The following is a 25534-nucleotide window of genomic DNA, read 5'->3' as shown; positions in this document are numbered from 1 at the left end:
CAATAAAGTTACGTTGTAATTTGTTATTCGTTACACCTGGAGTTTCAATGCAGTGACATGTGTCTCGGCCACCCTGAACTCCAGGTTGTAACACTATTCGAAAAAAAAATCAAAATGTCATCGCTAAAGTTAATAGCGAACTTACTGCAACGACTAAAGAATCTGTTCGAGACCATTCCGTAAATGAGGCGTTTATAACGGAATAAGCCCATGTGCGTAATAAACGGTTATACAGGGTGTTAGGTTGGTGAGTGTGAACTTTTTAAGGGGTGATAGGACCATAAATGATGAAAAAAAATCTTCTACGCATATGGTCAAATCTCAACCGTTACGTAGTTATTAAACTTTCCACGTTTTTGACTATGCTTGCCTTAATCTGGCGCTATAACTTGAAAACGATCAAACTTATCGCAGTTTTTCAACCCTCATTCGAAAGATTAAATTTTCTATCAAATAAGATCTCTAAACCCGTTTGGGGGGAGCTGCTTACCAAATCTTCCGGCCTATCACATCTTGTAATTTTTATACTCCTGTATATCAATGATGTGACACCAGTGCTGAAAGGGCACTGTATATCTGACGATCCAATTTGCCCGGATTGTATGTCTCAGAAGATTATTCCAAAAAATATTCCGTCAAAGTATCACGAAAAGAGTACACTGAAGTTTTTTTTTACGCGGTTTTTTTTACGCGGTTTTTTTTTACGCGGTTTTTTTTACGCGGTCCGTCCTAAAAAAAAAACGCGTTATTTCAAGACCCGTCGTAAAAAAAAACCGCGTTATTCCAAAAACCGTCGTAAAAAAAATCCGCGTTTTTTCAAAAACACGCGTAAAATAGTCAGCACCACATCTAACGTGACTTGACTTTTTTTACGACGTTTTTTGAAATAACGCGGTTTTTTTTACGACGGGTCTTGAAATAACGCGGTTTTTTTTTTACGACGGGTCTTGAAATAACGCGGTTTTTTTACGCGGTTTTTTTTTACGCGGGACCATTACCGTCGTAAAAAAAAACTTCAGTGTATTGTGAACAGTTTGATGTATTTACGGAACTGAGTTGATCTCTGAGCTGTAGATACAAGGCCAAGCCCCCCTGGCAAGGTGCCAAACTGGTAAGCTTGGGTCATTGTTTATTGTTAGATGTCTGGAGTCTGTGATAGGATTGACGTTGGCATATTCATCATAGTAAAATTAATTAGTAAGATATTAATTGAAACAAAATTCGTTAAAAAAATAGTTCATGGGTTAATGATCGAACTCAAATAATGCCTAATAAATCAACTCGATTTCTGATACCTCCAACATGATTTTAACCACTGTCATGATTTTGCCCACTTGATCGAACAGTTAGTACTACACGTAACTCAGGTTAATTCAATAGTCGCTACCACAATATGTGTCTTCTGTAGTTTTCTGTAGTTACACTATCCATTTGAAGATGTCATAGTAAATAGTAGTAGTTCATATAACCAATACCTATAAAACTATCCTTCAATCCTCTTTGTAAGATTTGGTGGATAGCATGACAGCATTGATTGAAACACGAGAGCTCTTATATCATGCTATTATTCGCATGGTTAATTATTTTATGAACAATAATTTTTTTGACGAATCCGATTTAAAATAATTGAATAGTAATTTTTGTTAAGCCATATTAAAATAATCACTATCATTATCAATGAATGCTATCCGCTCAAGATCTTCGCTACATTGTATTTTGAATTACTGGAGGCTTCATTTATTAACAAATTTACAACAAACACGCTATAACAGTATCTAAAGAATCGTGAGGGGTGAGAAACCTGAACCTATCTAGTAGCAGTATTCATATAGATTAACAATTATACTCTATTATTTTCAATCATTGCAACATTATACTAATATGTGCTGGCCGCCCATTTGCGGAGTTGTGCGGCCCATTATTCTCTTTCCATTCCAGAAACGACCATTTTGAAGCAAGAAGTGTCCCAATGGCCAACACAAACTGGACTTGTCCGAAACACATAAGCTAAGTACAACAATTTTATAACCAGGCACCCAACTCTTTCTCTCTCTCTCTCTCTCTTCTTGGCGTAACGTCCACATTGGGACAAAGCCTGCTTCTCAGCTTAGTGTTCTATGAGCATTTCCACAGTTATTAACTGAGAGCTTCCTCTGCCAATGACCATTTTGCATGCGTATATCGTGTGGCAGGCACGAAGATACTCTATGCCCAAGGAAGTCAAGGAAATTTCCTTTACGAAAAGATCCTGGACCGACCGGGAATCGAACCCGTCACCCTCAGCATGGTCGTGCTGAATACCCGTGCGTTTACCGCCTCGGCTATATGGGCTCCCCAACTCTTTCTACTACTTTGCTAATAGATAATGCAATATGCATACTTCAATATCAATTACCGTCAGTGTACCAGTAGCCGCTCGTGTTCCAATAGCCGCTCACCGTCTTCAAAATGATGTCTAAAGGGTCTAACTCGTTTTGTAAACAAACATTGTTTCTGTCGCTGTAGGGTCTATCTCGATCCACCCACGCATCTGGGGGCCGTTATCGGAAAGATCTATCTTCGTTCTTTCTGATAACGGCCCCCAGATGCGTGGGTGGATCGAGATAGACCCTACAGCGACAGAAACAATGTTTGTTTACAAAACGAGTTAGACCCTTTAGACATGTTGATGCAGAATTTATCTTATTTACATTTTTCAATTCACTTTAAAGTATCTAACACTGATTTTACAATTGTGTATGTAAACTTGTATCTTAATTATGTTCATTATTAATAGTAGTCTGATAATCCAAGTCTAGTGATTTTTTCCCAAGGAAAAGAAAGAGTTGGTGTCATAATCAATACAATACTTGAAACTGGAGGGGCGGGACATTCGAGCCTACTCATCAGTGGAAAGGACTTGCTATGCTAATCGGTTTAGCATAGGGCAGATACAAGTCTACTGGTAGACGTATCGCCCAGCGAAACAACGCAGATTGGCCACGGCCCGGGGGTGCGTTGATTATAACAGAATATAACAGAATAACAGAAATAAGATCTTTAAACCCGTTTGTTTTGCTGAAAAGCTTAGTTTTCTAGAACAAACAAGCTCAAAAGTAGTGCCTTTTAGATGGTTTTTGACAATTATCTTTGAAAAATGCGTGATAAACTTTGATTCTTTGGCAAAGTTGTGCTCCTTGTTTCTCTCTACAATTTGTTCTTTAACACCAAAGTTTTAGCTCTTCTCTCGTTTTCTTGCAATTTGGATTTAAACGTCGAATTTTGCATAGCAAATTTATAACCGCAGCTGAAGGCTCGTTTTTGCGCACTGTATTTCTCGAGTTGTCATCGGCGCGCACACCCGCCTGCCGGACAACAGCAACAAGGTGCGTATAAATTAAACCGACGACGCGCGCTGCTGTTTTGTTACTTTGGCATGGTTTTCGTGATTCCCGTGATCTTGTGAGTCCTACGATGATTTCTGTAGTGAACTTATGATTCCTAGTTTGTGTTGAGTATCCCCGGTGGATAACCTCCAGTCTCTCATTCAGCACGCCGGTTAGCCATGTTCGATTTGGCTCAGAATTGCAAAAAAATAGTAGTTGATACCCTAAGGTACAACGTTGTAGAAGACCATATCATGATAAAACTTAATTTGGTTGCTGTTTTAGCTAACGAGAGCTGGATGAGGACTTCTGCCCCCGTTTATTCCCGGTTGTTACATGTAGCACGTGTTTGCCATTCGAAACTTGCGCGCTACATCCTAGGCAGCTATGTAAGTCTTCGCTGTCTCGATTCCCGTCAACGTGCGTGAACAATTGAAATGAATGGACAACATAGCCGCCAAACCGACGTGCTGAATGAGAGACTGGAGGTCATCCAACTTCCCATATGTTTGGGCTGAGAATCCCATACAAACCTTCTACTCATTTGCGCTAGCTCATTTTTTAACCGATTGAGCTGAAATTTTCAGATTGTTCTTCTCTCTCAAAAACACGATTCTAGAGGGTTTCCCGTGGAATTTTCCGACATTTTTGTAATTGGGGCAGTCTAATGAGCATAGTATAGCATAGCCGACCGCTATCGTCAAGTTCGTCAACTTTTTTTTCACACCATACAAATGTGGGCCGGTCTAATGCTCTAAAGCTCTCCCAATATAGAAATGATTTAATTTTTCGATCTAGGAAAGCAACCTCAAGGACGCTTATTCGTATAATCTTTCGACAAAGTAATAAGTCAACTAAGTTGGTGAGTTGGTAAATGCAAATTTTAATCCCGGAGGCCAACGAAGAAATGTGCATGTTAATTTGACGCTTAAGCTACTTTTGGTTTAGCGTAAAGTCGAAGTGAATTGAAATATTTTTAGCGTATGAAAGTTTTCACAATAAATACAAACATTCGGTAAAAAAAATCATGAAACTAGCGTTGGAGCAGTGAAAAAACTCAACATCTTAGAGTATGTTGATCCAAAGCATTTTAGTGTGAAGTCTGCCAGCTTATACGATTCTGCAATTAGTTGGTTGCTCCTTCTCGCTTCTTCTGCAGTTCCTTCTCGAATTGCAACAATTTGATTTCCATCACCTCGCGAATCGCATCTCGGATTTTGGATTTTTCCATGCCCAGAACTTCGATTTTTTCCATCTGTTCCTGAACGAAATCGACCCGCCGCTTGAAGAAGTTCTTTGCGCTTTCCAAGTCCTACGGGAAAGTTTCGTAGGGAGAAAATGTAAATCGAGCTTAGCTCATTACAATAAAAGAAAATTAACTTACATTTTCCACGTAGTAACCGGTTCCAATGTCGATGATTACATTGTCTGCATCTTTGATGGTCCCGGGAACGTACATGCTCCTGTGTAGCAAAATAAAAATGTAGTGGAAAAGTTCTCAAACGAAGGTATAACTCCCGTCCTCTCTTACCCCGTCAGTGGCACCAAAATCTGTTTCTCGTTCCAGTCGGGTTTGAACTGTTCCAGTGCTTCCTTCGAGCCGGAGTATTTCACGCGAGCCATTTTCAGAGTTTGCAGTGATTCTTGAAAAACGGTCAGCTCCTAAAACGCAACAAAAATACCGCCAGTTAATAGATCGTTCCATTTCGGACCGACCTCTCCCAATCCCACATACCTGGTCCAGTTGATTCTTCAGCTGAGTCAGCTGCTGCAGGTTAAGTGTGTTCAGATCGACCTGCTGCATATGCGGCTTCTCACTGGCGGAAATAGCGGACATTTTTGGGACGGTGGCACTACTTAACGGTAACAATCCAGGATAAACTCTGTGGATTCACTGGCCGGTAATCGATTATTTACCGGATAAGGCAAAAAACAAGACGACGAGCTGTGTGGTTCCCGTTCTAGGAGTTCACAAGCACCAACCAGAAACGAAAAATCAGAAACCGAACCGAGTGTTGCTTTTTTTTTATTTTTTTTTTCTTGAAATGTCAAAGTTAAACCAAGAGCCAGTTGCGTCAAGTACTCCGACAAACAGTGATGCCGGGAATTCATCGTTGAAAAAAAAACACTCATGCATGCAGAGATTCTAGATTGAGTTTAAATAAGGGCGAAAGTAACATGAGAGAGTTCTCTTCATCGACTCTCTCTTCTGCGAATTAAAGTGACAAGATGCAAATTCAATCGAACTTTTTTACACTTAGACGCTAGATTGCATCGCAACCTAGCGATTTATGACCAAAAAATGCAACCATACTTGCATCTTGTCACTTTAATTTGAGGAAGAGAGAGTCGATGAAGAGAACTCTCTCATATTACTTTCGCCCTTATTTAAACTCAATCTAGATTGTTTAGAGCCTGTGTCAATTGGGTTTTTAAATTTTAAGAAATATTATAATATATTTTAAGGAATATAATATATCTGGAGCTCGATTTGAAAAGGTCGTACACAGACAAACAGACGTAACACTTGCGAAATTTCCATCGACCATGCTTTCAACGATCATTTTAAATTTTCATAGTTGTGGCATTCACAACCAGAGGCGCGCACATCGTTTTTCTATGCGTTTGACGTTTCACACTAGCGCCTTCTGTTGACGATATTGCACAACACAGTGATTCGTGCAACTTTTCCACCAGGTGATGGTAGTGTGAACTGGGCGATGGATTTTCATGAAAATCGCTCAAGGTGTTACGTCTGTTTGTCTGTGGGTCGTATGTACACCCGCATAGGAAGAAACAGTTTGCCATAAAGTGAAAACAATATATCTCTTCTACGTGGTAATGTTAACTTATCACAAATTGTTGCTTTTATATTGAACAATATGCGACCTCACTCGGTGTTATTATTAAAAACAATTTGAACAATCTATACCGAACAGTAACAGTGTACCATAGTGTTCGCATAATATTGAATGATATGGGAAAAACAACTTCACATCACGGTTGAAACATTCCGCTACCTTTTGACAAAATGTTGGTTCGAATATTTGCACCTCACACCTACACGCGTGCATTATACTCTTTATTAACATAAATAAACAGTTTGACAAAATGTTGCACACATTGGTGTTCGTGAGACATAAATGATTCGAAGAATCGCGCAGCTCGTTGAAAAAAAAAAAAGGCGGCAGATCAATCAATCAATAGTGTTGAACTGTTTAGTTTCATAGTGTTTACTGCGTTGTATTTATATTTTAACAGTTTTATTACCAAAAGAAGGTTTCTTCATGCGATCAGGAGTGTTTTTGCATCACGTTTCAACTTGTGTTTACCGGCACAAACCCCCAAGCAACGAGGTTTGGCAGTCGCGTTTCCCTCGCATCGATGGCAATTCCACCGGGTCCGCCAGCAAGGCGAAGTTAACGGGGAACAGCTCGCTACTTCGTAGGAGGAAGCAGTGACCCGTGCAAACGTGGGACCGTAAGATGATCTTCCGGGGCAAAATATTATCCGGAAGAGGATGCTAAGGTAAGTTTGCTTTTTTTGCTTTAGAACTACGGTTTAGGCCATAAGTGAAGTGCTAGCAACTTGGAAACTATTATATAGCTTTAGATTGGTTTCCGCCAGTGGTCTGATATTGACTCATGATGCTAGTTTGTGGATGTTAGTCAAAGTCAGTTTCGTTTCAAATTCAGAATACAAAATCCTTGTCTTTCTATTTCCCTCAGCTTCATGAAATGGATTAGAGAAACCGCCAGGCGCTCAAGGAAAGAAGACAAAAGAATGAAAATGTTCCGCCGAAACGAATCTACTGCTACAGAGACAGATCATCTATTTGTCGTACAGCCCGGATCTAAGCCCGGATCATGGATTAAGGCGATTCAACGACTGCGAAAGGTAATTGGCCAAAACATCCGGAGTGAAATGACAACATTATGGATGAGATTGTGAGCGTGCTGAATTGCGATCCATTTATCCAGCCGTCGGCCGTAATATTGAGGGAACGATCGATGCACCAAGAGGAAATACCTATAACTAGGAAACAATCTTGCTGGAGGAAGATAAAGCTACCCACGGAGAAGGAGAAGAATTTGATGAAAGTGGAACAGCACGTGAAAGGCTGAAGCGGAACTCGGCTAGATAGGACTCGGGCTAATTCCATTCGAAGAATTACAGATTGCAGAAGTATGAATCTGCTTTCGGCATAAGATAGGGTTTGGGATCATTTGGGCAGGGGGACCTATTTTGGGACCTTTGCGCTCTAACTCATTCAATTTTGTACCAACTGGTTTGTTGTTTACGAGGTTTTTTATATGCACGCACTGAGTGTCCCAAATGGGGCCCCCTGCCCAAATCATCCTGTTCCGGGTGAAAAAAAAACACCAATAAAATCAACTGACAAATGTTTATATTTTGTATAGATAATTTCATCTTTAATGATATAGATGTACAAAATAGTTATAAAAAAAGTTATACCTAATTAGGTTTGAAAGCAAATAAACAGCCAATTGGAGAACATTCAAGTTTAAATGATTTTTACGGTGAAATAAGAAAATGACGGTTTATTGAAGACGTGCGGGATTGAATCAAATCGAATTTGTGTTTTCAGTTCACTTTTTATTTGATTTATTAATATGTGTCCTGAAGGCATCAGATTGATTTGATGCAATCATGCAATACAAACACAATGACCCAACCAATAGTACACATGTAACACAACCGTTCAACATATTGTTGTTACAACTGTATAAAGCTATAAAGCAATTGTAACACATACATTGATTTTCTATTCAGATTTTATAGGCCAACTGTTCTAGAACTGTTTGCTAAACAGCGAACTGAGCAAAAAAGGATAGTATATTGACCTTTTGACAAACTGTAAACGAGAAATTTTGTTCGAGAAAATGCGCGATTTTTTATTGTAACATAACTTAACCGCCTATCCCACATACTGTTATTTGCTCGAATACCATCTGTCATACTGTTAAAACCGTGTGTGGTACTGTTGATTTATTGTTATTTTGGGTGTTATACGACACTGTTGGGATACTGTAGTAAATAGTTGCAAACAGTATAGTAGACAGTGCCAGTATTGTTCGTGATTATGCGGGCATTTGTCGATATAAAATTCGATCAGTTTATTTTAGTTATTGTAGCAATAGGGAAGATACTTTGGAGATTTTTAATGATGTTTCCGTTCCGCCTGTTTTGTGATGATTCTGCTGTATGTATCAACTTTGTTCAATTTCAACGGTTTTTGCTATAATAAGCGAATCCAGCTGATCGAATTTTTAATCGACAAGAGCACAAACGACCTTTTCAAATCGAGCTCCTGATATTACAGTCCGGATTCGCTGGTTGGGTCACGACTGCGCCCCGATTAGCGAATCGTGTTCGTTCGTTTGGGCAACTGACAACTGATCAAAATGCTCTAGACACACGCAAGTGACGAGAAATACGTCACGGAACACTCACATACTTGCGTAAACGTTCTGTATACAGGAGTTGTGATGCGACGGCGGTCAGACGTCAAACTCGTTTTGACATCTATTTTGACATTGACAGTGCTTTTTAGTTGGGTTTTGCCCCAACCAGTGAACATTCAACCATCGAGACAGCCCATCTAACGAGCTCTCAACGAACGAATCGTCACTGTATTGATTTTTTGATTTTATACGAAAGAGCACCTTTTTCTGAGCCACTATGATTTTTTTTCAGATTTTTAGAACTTTATTTTGGTACCTAATGAAGACCGGGAACCGGATGGCAAACAAAACACGCCGAATAAACTCAAACAAATTTTTATTGGTTGTCTTCGCGTTAACAATTTTTCTCGAACTGCTCATCTCGCTGTTGGAGGGGCCGCTCTCCAAATCTCTACACCCAACTCTACCCAACTACAATTACACTCTAAAGCAAAGCATCGCATTTCTTCATTAATTGGCTTCTTTAGCGGTGTTGAAATAATTCCATATTCTAAATCTGCATGCCAAACTTGTTGGCAGATTCCAGATGGCGACAGTGGAATACCCAAAAGGAGTTTCGGATTGTCTGGTGGAGAAATCACACACGACGTTACTTGGTTAACAACTTGGTTTAATAAAAGTAAACGAGGATAAAAAGAACAGTGTACACGCGGTAGCGGACGACGAACGAATGCTGAACGACGATGGGCGCGCAACGCAATGTAGGGGTGCGCACATGGCTGTGCGCGATAGGGTTGAGCAAAAAAGCACACAATGAAAAATGTCGAAGATGTGAGCATTGCCCCCTTCAACACTCCCCCTCAATGCGAAGACTCTTTATCTGGTGGGCCTTCGTCATGTCCGAGCAGCTTGCGTAATCCCGCAAGCTTCACGAGATTCAGCAACCTGTTCCCGAAGCCCGCTTCTGCCTGGTGTGTCGGGAGAGGGTCTGAGGAAATCTGCTTGCTGTCGTCGAATGAATCCTTTCGTCCTTCTAGCGGGTACCGGTTGATCACCAGTTCATCGGTTGCATCGTACCTCACGACATCCTCCTGGAACGACACATTCCTTGACGGCGAATCGCTGGTCATCCTTACGACCGTGACTGATTCTTTTTCCTGTACGTGATCTTCTGCTATCCGAGTTCTGGGGTCTACCTGGCCTTTTGAACCATATCGATAACCAGAGGTGGCTGGCGGCTGTAGCATGTTCAGATAGTACAACCCGCCATGTTGGTGTCCGGTAGCAACAACCGCTCCATCAACGCCCACTATGTCACATCCTTCACCAGCAAACAACACTTTAAAGTTCTTCTGTGCCAACTGATCGACGGAAATCAGGTTTGATGAAAGCCCTGGCACATATTTCACATTGTTCATCTCGATCTTCATTGCCTCACCAGATCCGTCAATACCGTACACAACACCACTTCCTACGCCTTGGCACTGAATGTTCTTCCCATCTGCCAAAACGATGTATTCACCAGAAGACTTCTTCAAGGACGTAAAGAACGACCTGTCGCTGCACATATGCGCACATGCACCGCTATCGATGACCCAGGATCCACACTTTCCTCCACCAACAGCAAAAGCAACATTTCGCGAATCACTTTGCGCTACTTTTGCTTTCCCGCACTCACTGCAACTAGTGCATGATGAATCTGCTTCCTTCTTCAGCATTGCCAAGTACTTCCGACAGTTGCGCTTGATGTGGCCAGGATTCTTACAGAAATGACAAATCCAGGAATCGACATCCGTTCTGGCCTCCGTGGATCGCATTGCTTTTTCACTCCTGGCAAAATCACCTCCCTTGTCACCCCCTCTTCTTTCCATTTGTCGATTGTACTCGTCCACGAGCTTCGACTTGACGACATCGAGCGAAATATCATCGTCCGACCGACTGTCTAATGCAGTAACCAATCCGTCGAACGAGGGCGGTAGACTCCGAAGCAACAGACATATTTTGGTATCCTTGTCTAAGGTCGTACCAGCCCCATCGAGACGATCGAATAAATCATCGAAATCACGCAGATGAACTTCCATGTCACCGTCCTCCGCGAGATTGCAGGCGCATAACTTTTTCAAGAGTGACACCCGAATCGATCGTGTCGTCTTTTGATGGTACCGTTTCAATGCCATGTACACATCACGCGCGAGCACACAGTTTTTAACTAACGGTAACTGATTGTCTTCGAGAAGCAATATGATCGTCGCTTTGGCTTTTCTGTTGTCCCTTTTCCAATCTTCGGTACGATCTTCTTCGTCGAATACCGGCTCGTCGATCACGTGCCACAAATCGTCGCGAGCCAACAAGTTCTCCACGCGCACATTCCATGTTTGCCAGTTCGTACCATTCAATTTCGGAATCGAAAACTTTGCATCCCCCATTTCGACTCGAAAACACTTACTCGGGTAGGCAGTCAACACACCAACGAACACGCCGACTGGCAAACAGCTCCTCTCAACACGGCACTTTTTCTTCGTCTCTTCCTCGAGCGGCGGCTGCTCAATGCACTAGGGAACACGATGGAAAAACCCCGAAATCTTCTTTTTCGAGCGATGAATGCTCGGCACACTGTTGCTTTCTCCCCCTGGAGAAGCAAGCACTATTCTTCTTCTTTCCCTTCTTCGAACACCTTCCTCTTTCTCCCCCTGGAGAAGTAATCACTTTCTTTGAGAACTGACTCGGAAAATCACTTTTCTTCACCCTCTCCTGGGGCGGAATACCTGTCCGCAACTGTTTCCTACACTTTTCACCACGCGAAACTTTCCGTGCCGACGCAGCAGCGGAAGAATAACACCCTATCCGGCTCTTCCCGGCCGAATCTTTCCACGCAAACTTTCTTCCTTTCTGGGCCGCTAGCTGGGGCCAAAACCTGTTGGCAGATTCCAGATGGCGACAGTGGAATACCCAAAAGGAGTTTCGGATTGTCTGGTGGAGAAATCACACACGACGTTACTTGGTTAACAACTTGGTTTAATAAAAGTAAACGAGGATAAAAAGAACAGTGTACACGCGGTAGCGGACGACGAACGAATGCTGAACGACGATGGGCGCGCAACGCAATGTAGGGGTGCGCACATGGCTGTGCGCGATAGGGTTGAGCAAAAAAGCACACAATGAAAAATGTCGAAGATGTGAGCATTGCCCCCTTCAACAAAACTGAGCTGAAATCCAAATTTTCATGAATTTTGGTGCCCGGGAACCTATTTAAAAATCAGTTCGAAGTTTGTATGGGAGCGATTTGTCGAATAACCCCTCGTCGCATTTTGTACTGGGCGGAGCTGTCAAGCAGTTGCTCAGCTGTCAAAAGGTGATTTTAAAAAATTTCTTTGAAATTGATTTTAGGTACCAAAATAAAGTTTAAAAAATCTGAAAAAAATCATGGTGGCTCAGAAAAAGGTGCTCTTTCGTATAAAATAAAAAAATCAAAACATTTTCCTAAATTTAAAAACCCAATTCAAGAAGTTTACACTAAAATCAATTTCAAAGCAATTTTTTGAAAATCACCTTTTGACAGCTGGGCAACTATTTGACAGCTCCGCCCAGTACAAAATCCGACGAGGAGTGATTCGACAAATCGCTCTTATATGATATTCCAATAGTGCAATAATATAGGACTGACATATAACGATGATCGGGAGAGTTGGCTCAGTGTGCTCGATTGGCTCCGGTCGAAAGTGACAGTCCGCCAGACTCTAATTATAGGGACTCTAAGCGTATCTGGTCCTCTATCCAGCGCATTGCCCGACGTATGTCCGGCGCACGGTTTTGGAATAAATAACCAGCTGCCAACTTTTCGTAAAAATGAACCACTGTGGAGCGGGTTGATTTGATTGATCACCGAGCTACCCCTCGTTCGTGCCGGCGGCGAGGGCGGCGAGATGGCGAGATGGCGGCGCGTTCGTGTCAGAAAAATGTCAAACCGCCGTCGACGTTTTGTCACTTCGCTTCCACGTGAACTGACGTTTTCAGCTTTTTCTTCATTCGTTGTTGAGTCGTCGCGGCATCTTGTGGAGTTGGCTCGCTCGCTCGTTCATTTTTCCCTTTGATTTGAACCCGTTGAGCAGCATCGTCGTCTGCTGCTTCAAAGTTGAAATTTCGGTGGCAAGTTTGATTTGAATTTGGTGTGGTTTTACGAGTGAAAAGTTGTTTCTAAGATGAAGAAGTTGTTGATCTTCGCTTTGCTGGTGCTGCCAGCGGTTCTTTTGACCGTGGACAGTGGTAAGTTGCGTGATATTTTGGAAATCGGCTCTCACGAGGGTTACTTTCACTCCGACGTGGCATTTCGTAACATTTTGGATGTTTCTTTTTTTTAGGTTCCCGGTTGATGGCCCATGCCACGGAAGATGAATTGGACGAAGAACTGGATGTGGAGGTTGAATCGGATGATGCTTCGGTGACTCAGACAGATGAAGCGGAGACGGATGATGAGCCGGAAACAACAAAGTCTCCCGACGCCGATACGTTCCTTCTGTTTACACGTCCTCTGCATTCGAGCGGATCCCAGCTTGAGCTTCCTGCCGGATACCCAGTTGAGTTCCTAGTCGGATTTGCCAACAAGGGTAGCGATGACTTCATCGTAGAAACCGTCGAAGCTTCCTTCCGTTACCCAATGGACTTCAACTATTACATCCAGAACTTCTCCGCTATTCCGTACAATCGTGAGATCAAGCCAGGCCATGAAGCTACCGTGTCGTACTCGTTCCTCCCATCGGAATCGTTTGCCGGACGACCATTCGGTTTGAACATTGCGCTGAACTATCGCGATGCCAGCGGAAACCAGTTCTCCGAGGCCGTCTTCAACGAAACCGTGTCCATCACCGAGGTCGATGAGGGACTGGACGGAGAAACGTTCTTCCTGTATGTCTTCTTGGCCGCCGTTGTTGTCTTGCTGCTAGTTTTGGGCCAGCAGTTCCTGGGATCGTACGGCAAGCGCAAGCGGTCTCCAGCGGTTCGCAAGACCGTTGAAACCGGAACCACCAACACCAAGGACGTGGATTACGATTGGATCCCGGCTGAGACGCTGAAGAAGATCCGTAAGTAGAATAATATTGTTAGTTGAACTCATTATACCTATCACTTTGATTCCGACGACCGATCAAATAATTTTGATAAATGATTTTTCATTAGGAGGGTCTGTCTAAATGACGATCGATTTTTTTTCGCTAACTTGATCGAATCAAACTAAATCATTATTCTTCTTGTTCATGTAGCAAAATGTAGTCGTACCCAGCGGATTTTAACCAAATAATCTTTGGAAAATTTAACGTCGCACATTCTGTAATAACAGCCGATAAAGAGAAATCAATATTGTCAGTTGGACAGGCCCTTATAAAAAAATCGTCATAAATCATAAATTATTAATTTCAAGGAAAAAAGTAGAAGTTAGAAGTAGTTTACTTTTAAAATTTAAAAACTTGAGATTAATGAATGTTTATAGTTGGTCGGCGTTAAGTCAGACCGGATCATCTGTTTTTGAATGATTTTGGAAAAAATGTCCCACAAGCACATGGGAAATCATATCAAATGCATTATTTTCCAAAATACAATAGTTATTCTATATAATGATACATCTGCATCAAAATAACATCGAAAAGTTTAGTTTTATCAAATTCCTTCGTTTATCTTCACATGCCTGAAAAATTGTGCATTAATTAATTAACTATTAATGCACATACATGGTATATGAAGTAATAAACGGAATAGACCATGTTGAGAGTCGCTTAATACACTTTGCATAAGCAGCATTGTGAGGCTAATACTGTTTCTTTGTTTTCAGAAAACTCTCCCAAGGGCGGCAAAGTATCCCCCAAGCAGAGCCCACGGCAACGAAAGGCCAAGCGAGCAGCGGGTTCGGACGAGTAAATTGCATTTAAGTAGCTAAGTGACAACAACATCAACAACTAGCAGAAGCTGGGAGCAACTTGTAATCTGTAGTTGCAGCAACTTCTGGTGTCCTAGAGGCAGAGCTGATGGGAGATTATGGTGTTCATCCCAAGCAAAACCTCAGCTATCACGCGCCAATATGCGAGAAACCTCCTTTTTCAGTGCAGTGAAACAAATAAGAAGTAATTTTAAGGTTTTGCGCAACTACTCATAGATTCTGTTTTCAAACATCGCATCCATTCGAGAAGAGACACAAGTTTATTATTTAAGAATGTTTTTTTTTGTTTTTCGTTCGCGATTTAACCCATTAAAAATAACCTTCCCCCGATTTGGTGTGAAAGTGAGACTGTGTACTGAGATAACATTTAGCAGAGAACTGAGAGAAACATTAGAACGATCCGTGGCACCCGGGAAAACTTGTTGTGTCGACGAAGAAATACACGGCAGAAATGAGGCTTCATTTGTGGAAGCCCATCCAGGCAGACTCCAATTCTTATAGATGGATAAGTTTTTGTCGTTGTCGAGTGCGTTTTTTTGCTTAAGTTATTTTACAAAATATTAAAAAAAATCGTAAGACAAGTGTAAATTCAATGAATGATTAATTATTTGGTGATGACCTATCCTTGTGACGAGCTACGCTGAAAAATTGAGTGGCACTAAGACTGAAGGTAATTCAAATTCGTTAAATAAAAGTTTTCATAGTTTTCTGACAACTTGGTTTCTGTTACAGGAATGCAGTCTATGCAAGGTGAGTAATTTTACTTATTTATTTCACTTATATTATCAACACACAGTTACTTGAATCAGAGTGAGCAGTCATTAGAAAATATTTCAGCATACCTTGATCAATCTAATTGATTTGTACTAGTTTCTCTGGAACATATTGTAAATTCTAGCCTCTTTACCGTCTCAATCAGTCTTTCTCTCTCATCTACGTCAAGTTTTAGGTTTTATGATATCTAGAATCGGATCAGTATTTTAATGGAAGTTTGCATGTTCAGTAGCCATATGATACTTGAAGTTGCTACGGATTCAAATCTGAAATTCTCTGAACCATTCAAGTCTACGTTTACATTTGTAAAATTACATTATACATGAGATATAACCCCCTTAGGCTGATACAAATTTTATTTTCACTTTTTGTCTCCCCCCCTTCACAATATGTCGGCTGGATTTTGCATTTTGAGGGGGCAGATAAAAAAATATTTTATTTTATTTTATTTTATTTTATTGATGCACAAGGGGGTCATAGGGCCAAGTCTCCAATGCAAGTCCGGGAACTTGCATTGTCCATAATACACCTTTGAATTTGGGAGTAGGCATAGCAACCTCTTTAGCTCTGCGGCTTTTAAGTTTTGCGTGGCCTTAAGGATTGGGAAAGGTGGGAAATCGATGTGGTGTATTGAGCTGTAAGGGAATGTGTTGTTAGTTAAATGGTCAACGTAATTTACCTTTGGGTCGCTTGTTTGGGGTAAGCTTTTTGAACATACATACTGGTTTTGCTGGGTTGCTCTTTCCTATTTTCGTTCGATCGTGTTGTTTTTTTGTGGTAGGTAGTTGTGATTAAATTTTGGTTATGTTCTTGGAATGCTGCTTCGTCCTCATCGCCATCTCCATCGAAATACGATAAGCCTATGTCATTTGCTGTTTCTAGCAAATCGTCTTCGTAGTCCAACTTCACTATCTCCTGCTACAATCGCTTCGTCGCTTTCTTAAATTCGGCTGTCATTACCAATGTCCTTCCAATTCCAACGAACATCCGTCCATATCCACCTCTTGTCTACCGCTGGATTTCCACGTGAAATAAGGTCTGTCAACTTTTTCCCGGGATTTTGTAGATTAGTGCTTTATGCATGCTTCCTTTCCTGAGACTTCGGAGCAGGTCTTAGACATGGCTGAGTACAAACAACGCTCATCTCCAGCGATATTTTTAACCAGCATCGCACCACCGTCGTACTGCATTACTTCCATTTTTCACTGCTATCTTTCATGATACTCAGATACATGAAAATATAAAAGAAATGTTAGTAGCGCTTTTGGTGATACTTTCACGACGTCCATTCAGAATGGTTCAACGGATGCAGATGCGAAGATCATCCCTGCTGACTAGCAGCGTTCATCAAACTCAGTTGAAGATGAAACTTAAAATATACGAACACGAAGAGCAACAAATAGACGAACGCGAATATTCTAAAAAAAAGGATGATCTTCCATCCGATCTTCAAGTGATCCTCACAAGTAGCATCTTTCGTTCAGGCACTTTTGAATGTCCGTATGCAACTTGTTCTCACAAGAAATCTGCCTCGACCAAGTTGGCAGAACGCGCCCATACCCCTTTCTGAACCGAAGGGCAGGGGCATTTTGAGGGGGCAGATAAAAAAATATTTATCAAAATATCGGGTCTTGGCAAAAATTCTTTAACAAATCCGAGGAGTTTTTAATATTTTTCAAAATGAATACTTTATTATTTTATCCCCCCCCCCCCTCGACCAACCAAAGAGTGGTAGGACATGAAGTGAAATAAATATTTGTAACGGCCTTATTAAAACCAACTCGTTATCGGAGATATCTTTAGAACATGTAGGGGTAGTCGGGGTAATTTGGCCAATGGGGCAATATGAGCACCTCATGAAAAACACATAAAATCTAGTAATTTCTGCAAATTCACCTTGCAGATCTAACACCGGCTTGATATTGAAGCGATTGAGACGTTAAAACGATGTACTGGAAGATCACATTAAATTAGAAAAATAATTTTCAAAAACATTGGCCAAATTACCCCGACGAGCGCAGACCAAAAACACCACGTAAGACTAATCTTGTTTAAATACCTTAGATTGCTTTTGAACTTATTTATTTTCTATACCCTATTGCTTTTTATATTTCTTGGATATCTCGAAAGATTGTCCGGAGCCGTTCTTACAAAGCATAGACATTCGTCGTCACGGATTGTTTTCAATTGTGTTCATCGTTCTTTTCTGCACCAGTACTCGACAACTTGTATAGGTAATGTAGTGTAAATACTCGGAAGTAGCTCCCGCAATCTAGCATGTCGCCCTTTTTGTAGGGTAAATCGGAGTAATCTGGCCACCCTAAGGAAAAGTCAACAAAAGATGCAGAAAGCAAGGTTTAAACTTCCGCACATTGTATGACCATAATGATTTTGATAATACTAAACTATATTGATGTGAAAATTTCAGTTAGATTGTGTTTACATATGAAAGAAAGATTTTTGGAAAAAGTTGTGTTTTTGGTCGATTTTGAACCGACGGGGTAATATGAGCACCCGATTTTTGATAAAGAATTCATCCTACATAATGAAACACAAACTTGATATGCGTCATTGTGCATCAAATACTATAGTATCAACTTGAAATATATAGAAAACTAGCTGTCCCCGGCAAACTTTGTCTTGCCTACTGCTTTTTTTGACGTTTCAAGTCCTCTAGCAAAGCCCAAGCCCCCGTTCAAAATGTATGAAAACCCGATTTTCTAAAATATTCAATTTGTCCATGTTTTTTGCCTCATAAACCTTCCTTGGGTGAAAACTAACAGAACAAAACTTAGACGACCCAAGTCGGACCATCCATTCGCAAGTTATGCGCGGTCCCACGTATGCCACTGCATTTTTATATATAGGGTGGGGCGGGGCAAGATGGGTCAGTGCCATTTTCGGGCGCATTACTCATGTTTTGATTATGTTAATAATTTTGTTAGATGACCAGCATGAATATACAAAAGTTTGGGGCATTGATTGAAAAATTATTCACTCTCATTGGAAATACAAAATAAAATGGTTTTTTGCCATTTTTCTTATGCGATACATTCCATATATTCTCCATATAAACGGCCGCGGGGCAAGATGGGTCACCTTCAATTTTGAACGTATTTTTGGAGCATTCAAAAGTTATTTATTTTTTATTACATGACTATCTCATAAATGACTTCAATCAAGCGGAATAAACGCTCAAAATTATAACATAAAATTATGATATTTTTTTAGTAAAAACATCGATTTTCAAGTCGCCTCAGGACCACTCAAATCGTAAAGTTTTTTATATTCCAAATAAATTTATAAAATGTTTACTAGTAGCTCTTGTTTACTCAGTATGGATATGGAGCATATTTGAATGCGGAACAAATCTTATATTTTGACGTTTTTCGTTGAGAAAATGTTAATTACTTAAAAGGTGACCCATCTTGCCCCGCACTTTTTTCACGGCACAAAATCGATCACTTTTTAAAACTGCTTGTTTAACATCATATTTTGTATTTAATGAACTTTTTATCGACTTTTAGCATAGCTAACTAGTGTATTAAAGAGTAGCGGACGAATGCAAACCAATCCGATTTGTATTTACGAAGTTATGGTGATCCATCCTTATGCGACCCATCTTGCCCCGCCCCACCCTATAGATAAATAAGTACAAAAGAATTCTAAGGTATTTAAACAAGATTAGTCTTACGTGGTGTTTTTGGTCTGCGCTCGTCGGGGTAATTTGGCCAATGTTTTTGAAAATTATTTTTCTAATTTAATGTGATCTTCCAGTACATCGTTTTAACGTCTCAATCGCTTCAATATCAAGCCGGTGTTAGATCTGCAAGGTGAATTTGCAGAAATTACTAGATTTTATGTGTTTTTCATGAGGTGCTCATATTGCCCCATTGGCCAAATTACCCCGACTACCCCTAGATGGGATAGGCGATACCTTCCACACAGACAAACAGACGTAACACTTCGAACATTTTTCGATTCAAATCATAGTCACGGAAACATATTCGCCCAATACTAATAGGACTAGATGGCGGTAGTGAGCAAACGTCAAACTCGAACAAAAACGATGCGAGCGCCACGGTTGGGCAGTTGGCCAACTATCAAATTTTGAAAAAGACCGTTAAATCGGTGTACGATGGGAATTATCAGAGTTTTACGTCTGTTTGTCTGTGCCTTCCATCTATTCCGCCGGTAACTCTTCTTTCTTCCAAACTTCCAAATCTTGTTAAGGACAGACTTGTTAGAATCCCAAAATGGCCGCCACAATGGCCGACTTTGGCACCTACTCACGTTTTCGAGGGCACAAATCTCTTCGTAAACAAAATCAGCGCACCTGAGCTTCTCATTTTAAGCTTATTGCAAGTGAGCAGGAACAGAATAATAAAATGCACTGTTGTTTGAAGCTTGCTTCTTGAGATTTGTGCGTCTGAAGTTCTGATGCACTTTTGTTGCGGGATTTCAAGACGTTTGTCCTTAATGACATAGCGTAATGCTCTCACTAGTGCTTCTCCACCGTGTTTTAGAAGCTCGCTTGGTAGTTAACATGCTCCAGCGACTTTGTTATTTTTCAATCAGCCAACCTCCTCTTCAAGCTCTTCGAGATCAGAGACCGGAAGTATTTCATCTTGTGCAGGTATCTATTACCACGCCACCTACGGTGCTTGCGGTGTCGCAATTAAGGTGCTCATCGTAATGATGTCGCCACCTTACGCTCGCTCGTGAGAAGTTTCCGCGATTGTCTCGGAACATGTCAACATGTCAAACCAACCAGAATTTAAGTTGGTTTTCATCAGAGTGTAAAAAAATCGGAGATTTAAAATGAAAATTGACATTCTCATTTTTTCATTCGTGTTTCGCCACATTCATTGTCAGCTGAATGCCTCTCTTTTTTCATTCCATTCCCTGTCATGAGCATTTTCTTGCACATTGTAACTTATTCAATTTCTGTTAACAAACACAAAAATCGACTTAATGAACAAATGGAACAGATGGTTAGTATTTTAATTAATTACTACACCAAGTTTTGTTGTGATTGGAAGTTTAAACAGGAGTTATGGACTAGTTTTGTTTCTCAGTGAAAATTGTCAGTGACAGAAAAACGAATGAATAAGTGAAAAAAAAATCATTCACCAAAATGAATTTTATTTTAATCCCTCAGTTGCGAATTTTCAAAATTCACTTTAATTTCACTCATTGAAAATGAAAATTTTAAACGCTGGTTTTGATGCAATCCCCTTCTTCCGTGGAATTACTCAAATTTGCATCAAACAGGGATAGTAGAGAGTAAGGCCAGTAGTACACAGGGTCAAATCTTTGACAAGGAAAGAACTTAAGAAACAATATCAGTTTGATGAAAATTCGATCGAGTCAAACAAGATGTTTGAGCATTGGTTTCTTTTTGGACAAATATTTAACCCTGTGTACTAACAGCTTAAGTAGTTCTCGTTTGATCGCTGCAAAAAAATTTACCCAGTGGTAAATTATTTTCACCCAGCGGAGACATTATTTGACGCAAATTTGGGTTAACCCGCCCGAGCAGGGAATGAGAACAAAACTATAACAAATTGATAACTTATTTTGTTATTGATAACCAAATAAAATCAAAACGATTTTACGTTTCATTTTTTTTTTTTTCAAATTTAATATCAAATTGAGATATCATATTGTTATCATAGCAAAAACCAGGGTGGCCACTCAACCGGGAATTCCGGGAATTACCCGGGAATCGCAAACAACCGGGAAAACCGAGAAAAAACAGGGAATTTGCTTAGAACATAAACCATCCTTAAAATTGAAGGTCCAGTATAATAATTTCTATTGCATCTACATGAGAATCATTATTTTTTCTTAAACATGATCAGTGTTTTTGTAATCTGAAGATACTGTATCGCAGATACTAGATGCAGAGTTCAAAACTTAATCAAAAGATTTTTCTTAAATTTTGATTTTATATCTTGGACTTTTTTAATAGAACTGTTGTAGAGAATTACAATTGTTTTTGAAAAAAGCTAAGGTATAAATGAAAAACTTTAAATAATGTGTCTTGGGTAGGATAGTCTGTGTATTGTATCATTACAGAAAAAAACTATTGCTATATTAAAAAAAATACCTTATTTTACCGCAGTGTTCCTTTACAATTACAAATGTGTATGATTTTAGAAATTCTGTTAAATCGATCATCTTCAAGAATTTCATAACATTTTTTCCAGTATTTCATGTTGGGCATGTTCTTTAGATAGTATCAGTGAAGAAAATTGTCAGACAAAAGAGGCTCAAAACAAGCAACAAAGAAGGCGCAGCGATTACTCTTTATCCCAACTGGTAACAGATAATGACATGATCCTGAAATTTTTTGTTGCAGACAAAACGGAAGCTGAATTTGTTGCGTACTTTTCAACTCGTGAATAATCAATTATTATCAACCCAAAATCGAAACTTTTTGATGATACATCTTCAGCAGCGTTGCAGTGTTTACCGACTCGAAGTTGCCGCTCGAAAATCACAATGCAAGGCTTAAAAATCTCTAAACTCGTGCTGCATGATCTTTATCCCATTCTTTTCAAGTTGGGACAAACCTATGTCGCATTGGGTAGAATGTCACAACAAATTCAGGTTGCGACATTGTCATTATTGTTGCGCGATGGATGAATTTTGATTCACTGGATAGTATACAATCGATTCTTCCAGGTTGCCTAACATTTCTCTTGATAATAAACCAAGGTTTTCTTCGCAGATTCTCCTAGAGACTTCTCCAAACATTCATTAAGAGATTTAACAAGATATTTTCCCAGGGATTTCTTGGAACGTCTTACAAGTAACTTTTCCGAAACAATTCAACCATATCAAGCAGTTTTAGCAATAATTTCCTTTTTTTTTCAAGAAAATTATTGATAAAATTATACCTAAATAATTTCTAAAAACGTTCTTAAAGATTTTACATGCTTTTCGCTGGCCAAGTTCGCAGGGGTTGACGGTATTAAAGTGAAGGAGTTTCATTTTGATTATTGTAATGTAGTGTTCTTTAGTGAAACATATCACCTTTTTAACACTTTAATGCGCCTCCAACGGTTCATCACGAACCGGCTGCTGCAGATGGAGTATGGCTGATCATATGCATCAGACATGCTCGATAAACACGGAGGAACCGCCGGAGCTCAGTAGAGTCTATTCCCAAGCAATAGTTCCAAGTCGGTTGGATTTGAGAAGGTTTTGATGATCGTTACAAATCCTAATAAAAGTATTATAGAATTTGTGATAGGTTTTGGAACCTTTTACAGCCAGCTGATTTTAAAATGTTGTTTGGGCTCTATTTCCCACGTTTCTCGGTTGATTTTGATTAGTAAATTATTAATGTCATAGTCGCCTTTTCAAATTTTTACAGTGGCAGTTGGTCATATTTTCTTTAAATAAAGCAATTAAAATCGACCGAAGAATTAATAGTGGGAAGGTGATTTGCAGCACTTAATTGTGCTGATAGATTCGAAGCTAACGTGCGAACACTTAAACGCATTGTTGACGTCAATGCGTTTGACGTGACATTTTGGACAAAAATTGATTGCTTTTTATTAACTGAACAACGTTACTTGTGTATGACTAGGTTGACTTTTCTAGGCTACGCTTAAAAAAATGACATAGTTTTTGTAGGGCGATAGGACAATTGGACGAATTTGAATATTTTTCATAGTATTTGTAGGAGGATGAATACATAATAGTTGACATGCAATCTTTATTATTTTAAAATTTTATTGAAATCAACTGACCAACTTGGCGTATTTTTGTTTATCTCTTAGATGGTATTATGACACCAACAGAAAATTATCAGAAGTTCAGTTACATGTTTCTGTGGGTTTTGGACCGATGACAATTTAAGGACACAAAAGATGAACACAGAGAAGTAGAAAACGATTAGCGAAATCAAAAAACAATTTGACACAGGATTAACTATAGTTTAACATACAGGGTTCGATTAATTCGATGAAAAAACATACGACAACTGACTTAACGAGAAGAAAAACATATTGAACCATACCAGAAAATCAAACAATAAGACAACACACAAACCGTGTGACCATAACACTACATAGGCAAATCCTGACTGACTGACCAATTGAAAACTTTCCAACCTTCTACCGTAACTTTCTGAGTCAGTAGGCAACAGTGTCTTAATGGATATCATTTTCCGCGTACGGCTGGCAAACTGCTTCTGAAAGATTACGTTCTCTTTTCTATCTTCGGGTCTAGTGTAGAGGTTTCAACTCTATTCAGAGTGCAGCTACAAACCTAGCAAAAAAAAAAACGTTCTTAAAGATTTTACATGCTTTTCGTCAAATACTTTTGGAGTAATTTATTTGGGAATTCCAACTACTGTATATTTTACCTATTTGAATCCTCCCATGGATTTCTTCAGGAGTCCCTCTTTCATTAGTATACTGTCAAGCATCTCAACCTAGATCTCAACAGTGAACATTATCAAGGAATCCTTTAATACTTTTTCCAGAGATTCCACAAACAGTTTTTACATTCCAGATTACCTTTACAAGTTTCCGAATAATCTCCCAGGGATTGCTCGAGAAATTGATTTGAGTTTTTTTTTTTCAAAAATTTAATTTGGCATTTCTATTAGAAATCTCTACCAGAGAAGAGAAGGCCATCTAACGAATCAGATATTGATTAATTTTCACTGCTGTTGGCCGCGACACCTAGCGGTTGAAGCCAATCTTTCTTCATGGAAAATTTAAAAAAATAGGCATCATTTTATACCAGCTGTTATAAACAAGAATGTTGTAAAACAAGGTACGGTTGGAAATTTTTGTGTTTTTTTTTATCCAAAAAGAAAATAATATCCAATAAAACCAGTTTTTGGCTTACATTATCTTATTTCTTATACTGTTCGGGACTTACTATGATTGGAAAACGTAAGAAAACTGAAATAAATGCATCCCTTTATTTGCCATTAAACATTTACCTGTACTTGTTTTCATTTATATATGTGTATTATTTGTTGCATATCTGTTGTTTCCAAAGTATACTACAAGAAGATGTCACGAAGCTGTGCACTAACAGTTCGGGAACTGTTTGTAAACACTTAGTCTCTGGCAGACATACGCGCCAACTTTAAGGAGAAATTTCAGAGAATACAAACATGGCTGCCACAATGGCCGACTTGAGCCCCTACTAACGTTTTTAAGAGCCCCAATCTTGAAATTTCGCAAACAAATGCTCTCGATGTGGAAAAGCTGCTTCTTTTTGCAAGTGAGCAAAGCCAGGATAAACAAGTGCGGCTTGGTTCGATGTTTCGTTCGTTAGATTTGTGCCTCTGAAGTTAGTATGAAAAATTGCTATGGGATTTCTTGATGTTTCACCTTAAGTTGAAAAAGTTGAATATTTACCAACTTTTGAGAGTTTCAGTACACCATCACCCCCCCCCCCCCCGTCAAAAGTTGGCGCAGGCAAAGATCCGACAAAACTATTTTTCGATAGAATTGTTGTACAGCTGGAGTTCAGCGACTGATTTTGTACTAGTAGAGTTGAATTCAATCGATATTTTCGTATCACAATGATTTATGGACGGAAAATGTGAATTTATTTTTTTCCGTTCGTTCCAAGTTCTAACACCTTTCAAAAAGCTTGGTGAACTGTTAAACAAAATGAGGGTAGAGCAGTGCTTGGAGTACTCTATTCTGCGCAAAGAGTGGATTGATGACTTCAAATGATCACTATACGTTATAGATTATCGAATGTCGGGTCAAATTTCATCAAATGTTGGACCACTTTTGGACCCACATCGAATAACTGTTGGCTCTATTGTACTGAATAATCAGAGGCCAGACCATTGGTATCCCCATAATAAATGGAAAAATAAATGGTAAGTTCAAAATTTCTATTGATCTCGAAACTTCGCAACAGCCGATCTCTGTTTGAGTTACAGTGACCGGCACGAAAAAAGATCCACCATAGAGTGGTTACAGTTTCTAAAGAAAACTACATGCAGAAATGATAAAATATACCTTTCAATGAATGCACTTCATCCATTTTATATT

The 25534-nt window shown here is 39.6% G+C and overlaps 2 protein-coding genes across 2 annotated transcripts; one reads left to right on the top strand and one right to left on the bottom strand.

Moving 5' to 3' along the window:
* Positions 1-4224: 4224 nt before the first annotated feature.
* On the bottom strand, positions 4225-5403 carry LOC134286645 (probable prefoldin subunit 5). The gene is made up of 4 exons (XM_062848294.1): positions 5101-5403; positions 4897-5027; positions 4750-4828; positions 4225-4677 (listed from the first exon to the last, which is right to left on the bottom strand). The coding sequence occupies exons 1-4, from the start codon at positions 5200-5202 to the stop codon at positions 4492-4494; spliced, it is 498 nt and encodes a 165-aa protein (XP_062704278.1). The 5' UTR covers positions 5203-5403; the 3' UTR covers positions 4225-4491.
* Positions 5404-12813: 7410 nt separating this feature from the next.
* LOC109412455 (translocon-associated protein subunit alpha) lies at positions 12814-15310 on the top strand. The gene is made up of 3 exons (XM_019686092.3): positions 12814-13054; positions 13150-13869; positions 14613-15310. The coding sequence occupies exons 1-3, from the start codon at positions 12991-12993 to the stop codon at positions 14696-14698; spliced, it is 870 nt and encodes a 289-aa protein (XP_019541637.2). The 5' UTR covers positions 12814-12990; the 3' UTR covers positions 14699-15310.
* The last annotated feature ends 10224 nt before the right edge of the window (positions 15311-25534 follow it).

The sequence above is a fragment of the Aedes albopictus genome, chromosome 1 (genome assembly GCF_035046485.1).
Source record: "Aedes albopictus strain Foshan chromosome 1, AalbF5, whole genome shotgun sequence".
In the NCBI taxonomy this organism is placed as follows: Eukaryota; Metazoa; Arthropoda; class Insecta; order Diptera; family Culicidae; genus Aedes; species Aedes albopictus.
The sequence above is the reverse complement of the archived record's forward strand: the minus strand, read 5'-3'. Positions and strand labels throughout refer to the sequence as shown.

Bases quoted from the DNA above. Each gene is read 5' to 3' on its own strand.
- LOC109412455 (XM_019686092.3), top strand. From the start codon at position 12,991: ATGAAGAAGTTGTTGATCTTCGCTTTGCTGGTGCTGCCAGCGGTTCTT. The intron at 13,055-13,149 runs GTAAGTTGCGTG...TCTTTTTTTTAG, and splicing joins TCTTTTGACCGTGGACAGTG to GTTCCCGGTTGATGGCCCAT. The intron at 13,870-14,612 runs GTAAGTAGAATA...CTTTGTTTTCAG, and splicing joins TGAGACGCTGAAGAAGATCC to AAAACTCTCCCAAGGGCGGC.
- LOC134286645 (XM_062848294.1), bottom strand. From the start codon at position 5,202: ATGTCCGCTATTTCCGCCAGTGAGAAGCCGCATATGCAGCAGGTCGAT. The intron at 5,028-5,100 runs GTATGTGGGATT...GTTGCGTTTTAG, and splicing joins TGAAGAATCAACTGGACCAG to GAGCTGACCGTTTTTCAAGA. The intron at 4,829-4,896 runs GTAAGAGAGGAC...TTTGCTACACAG, and splicing joins ATTTTGGTGCCACTGACGGG to GAGCATGTACGTTCCCGGGA.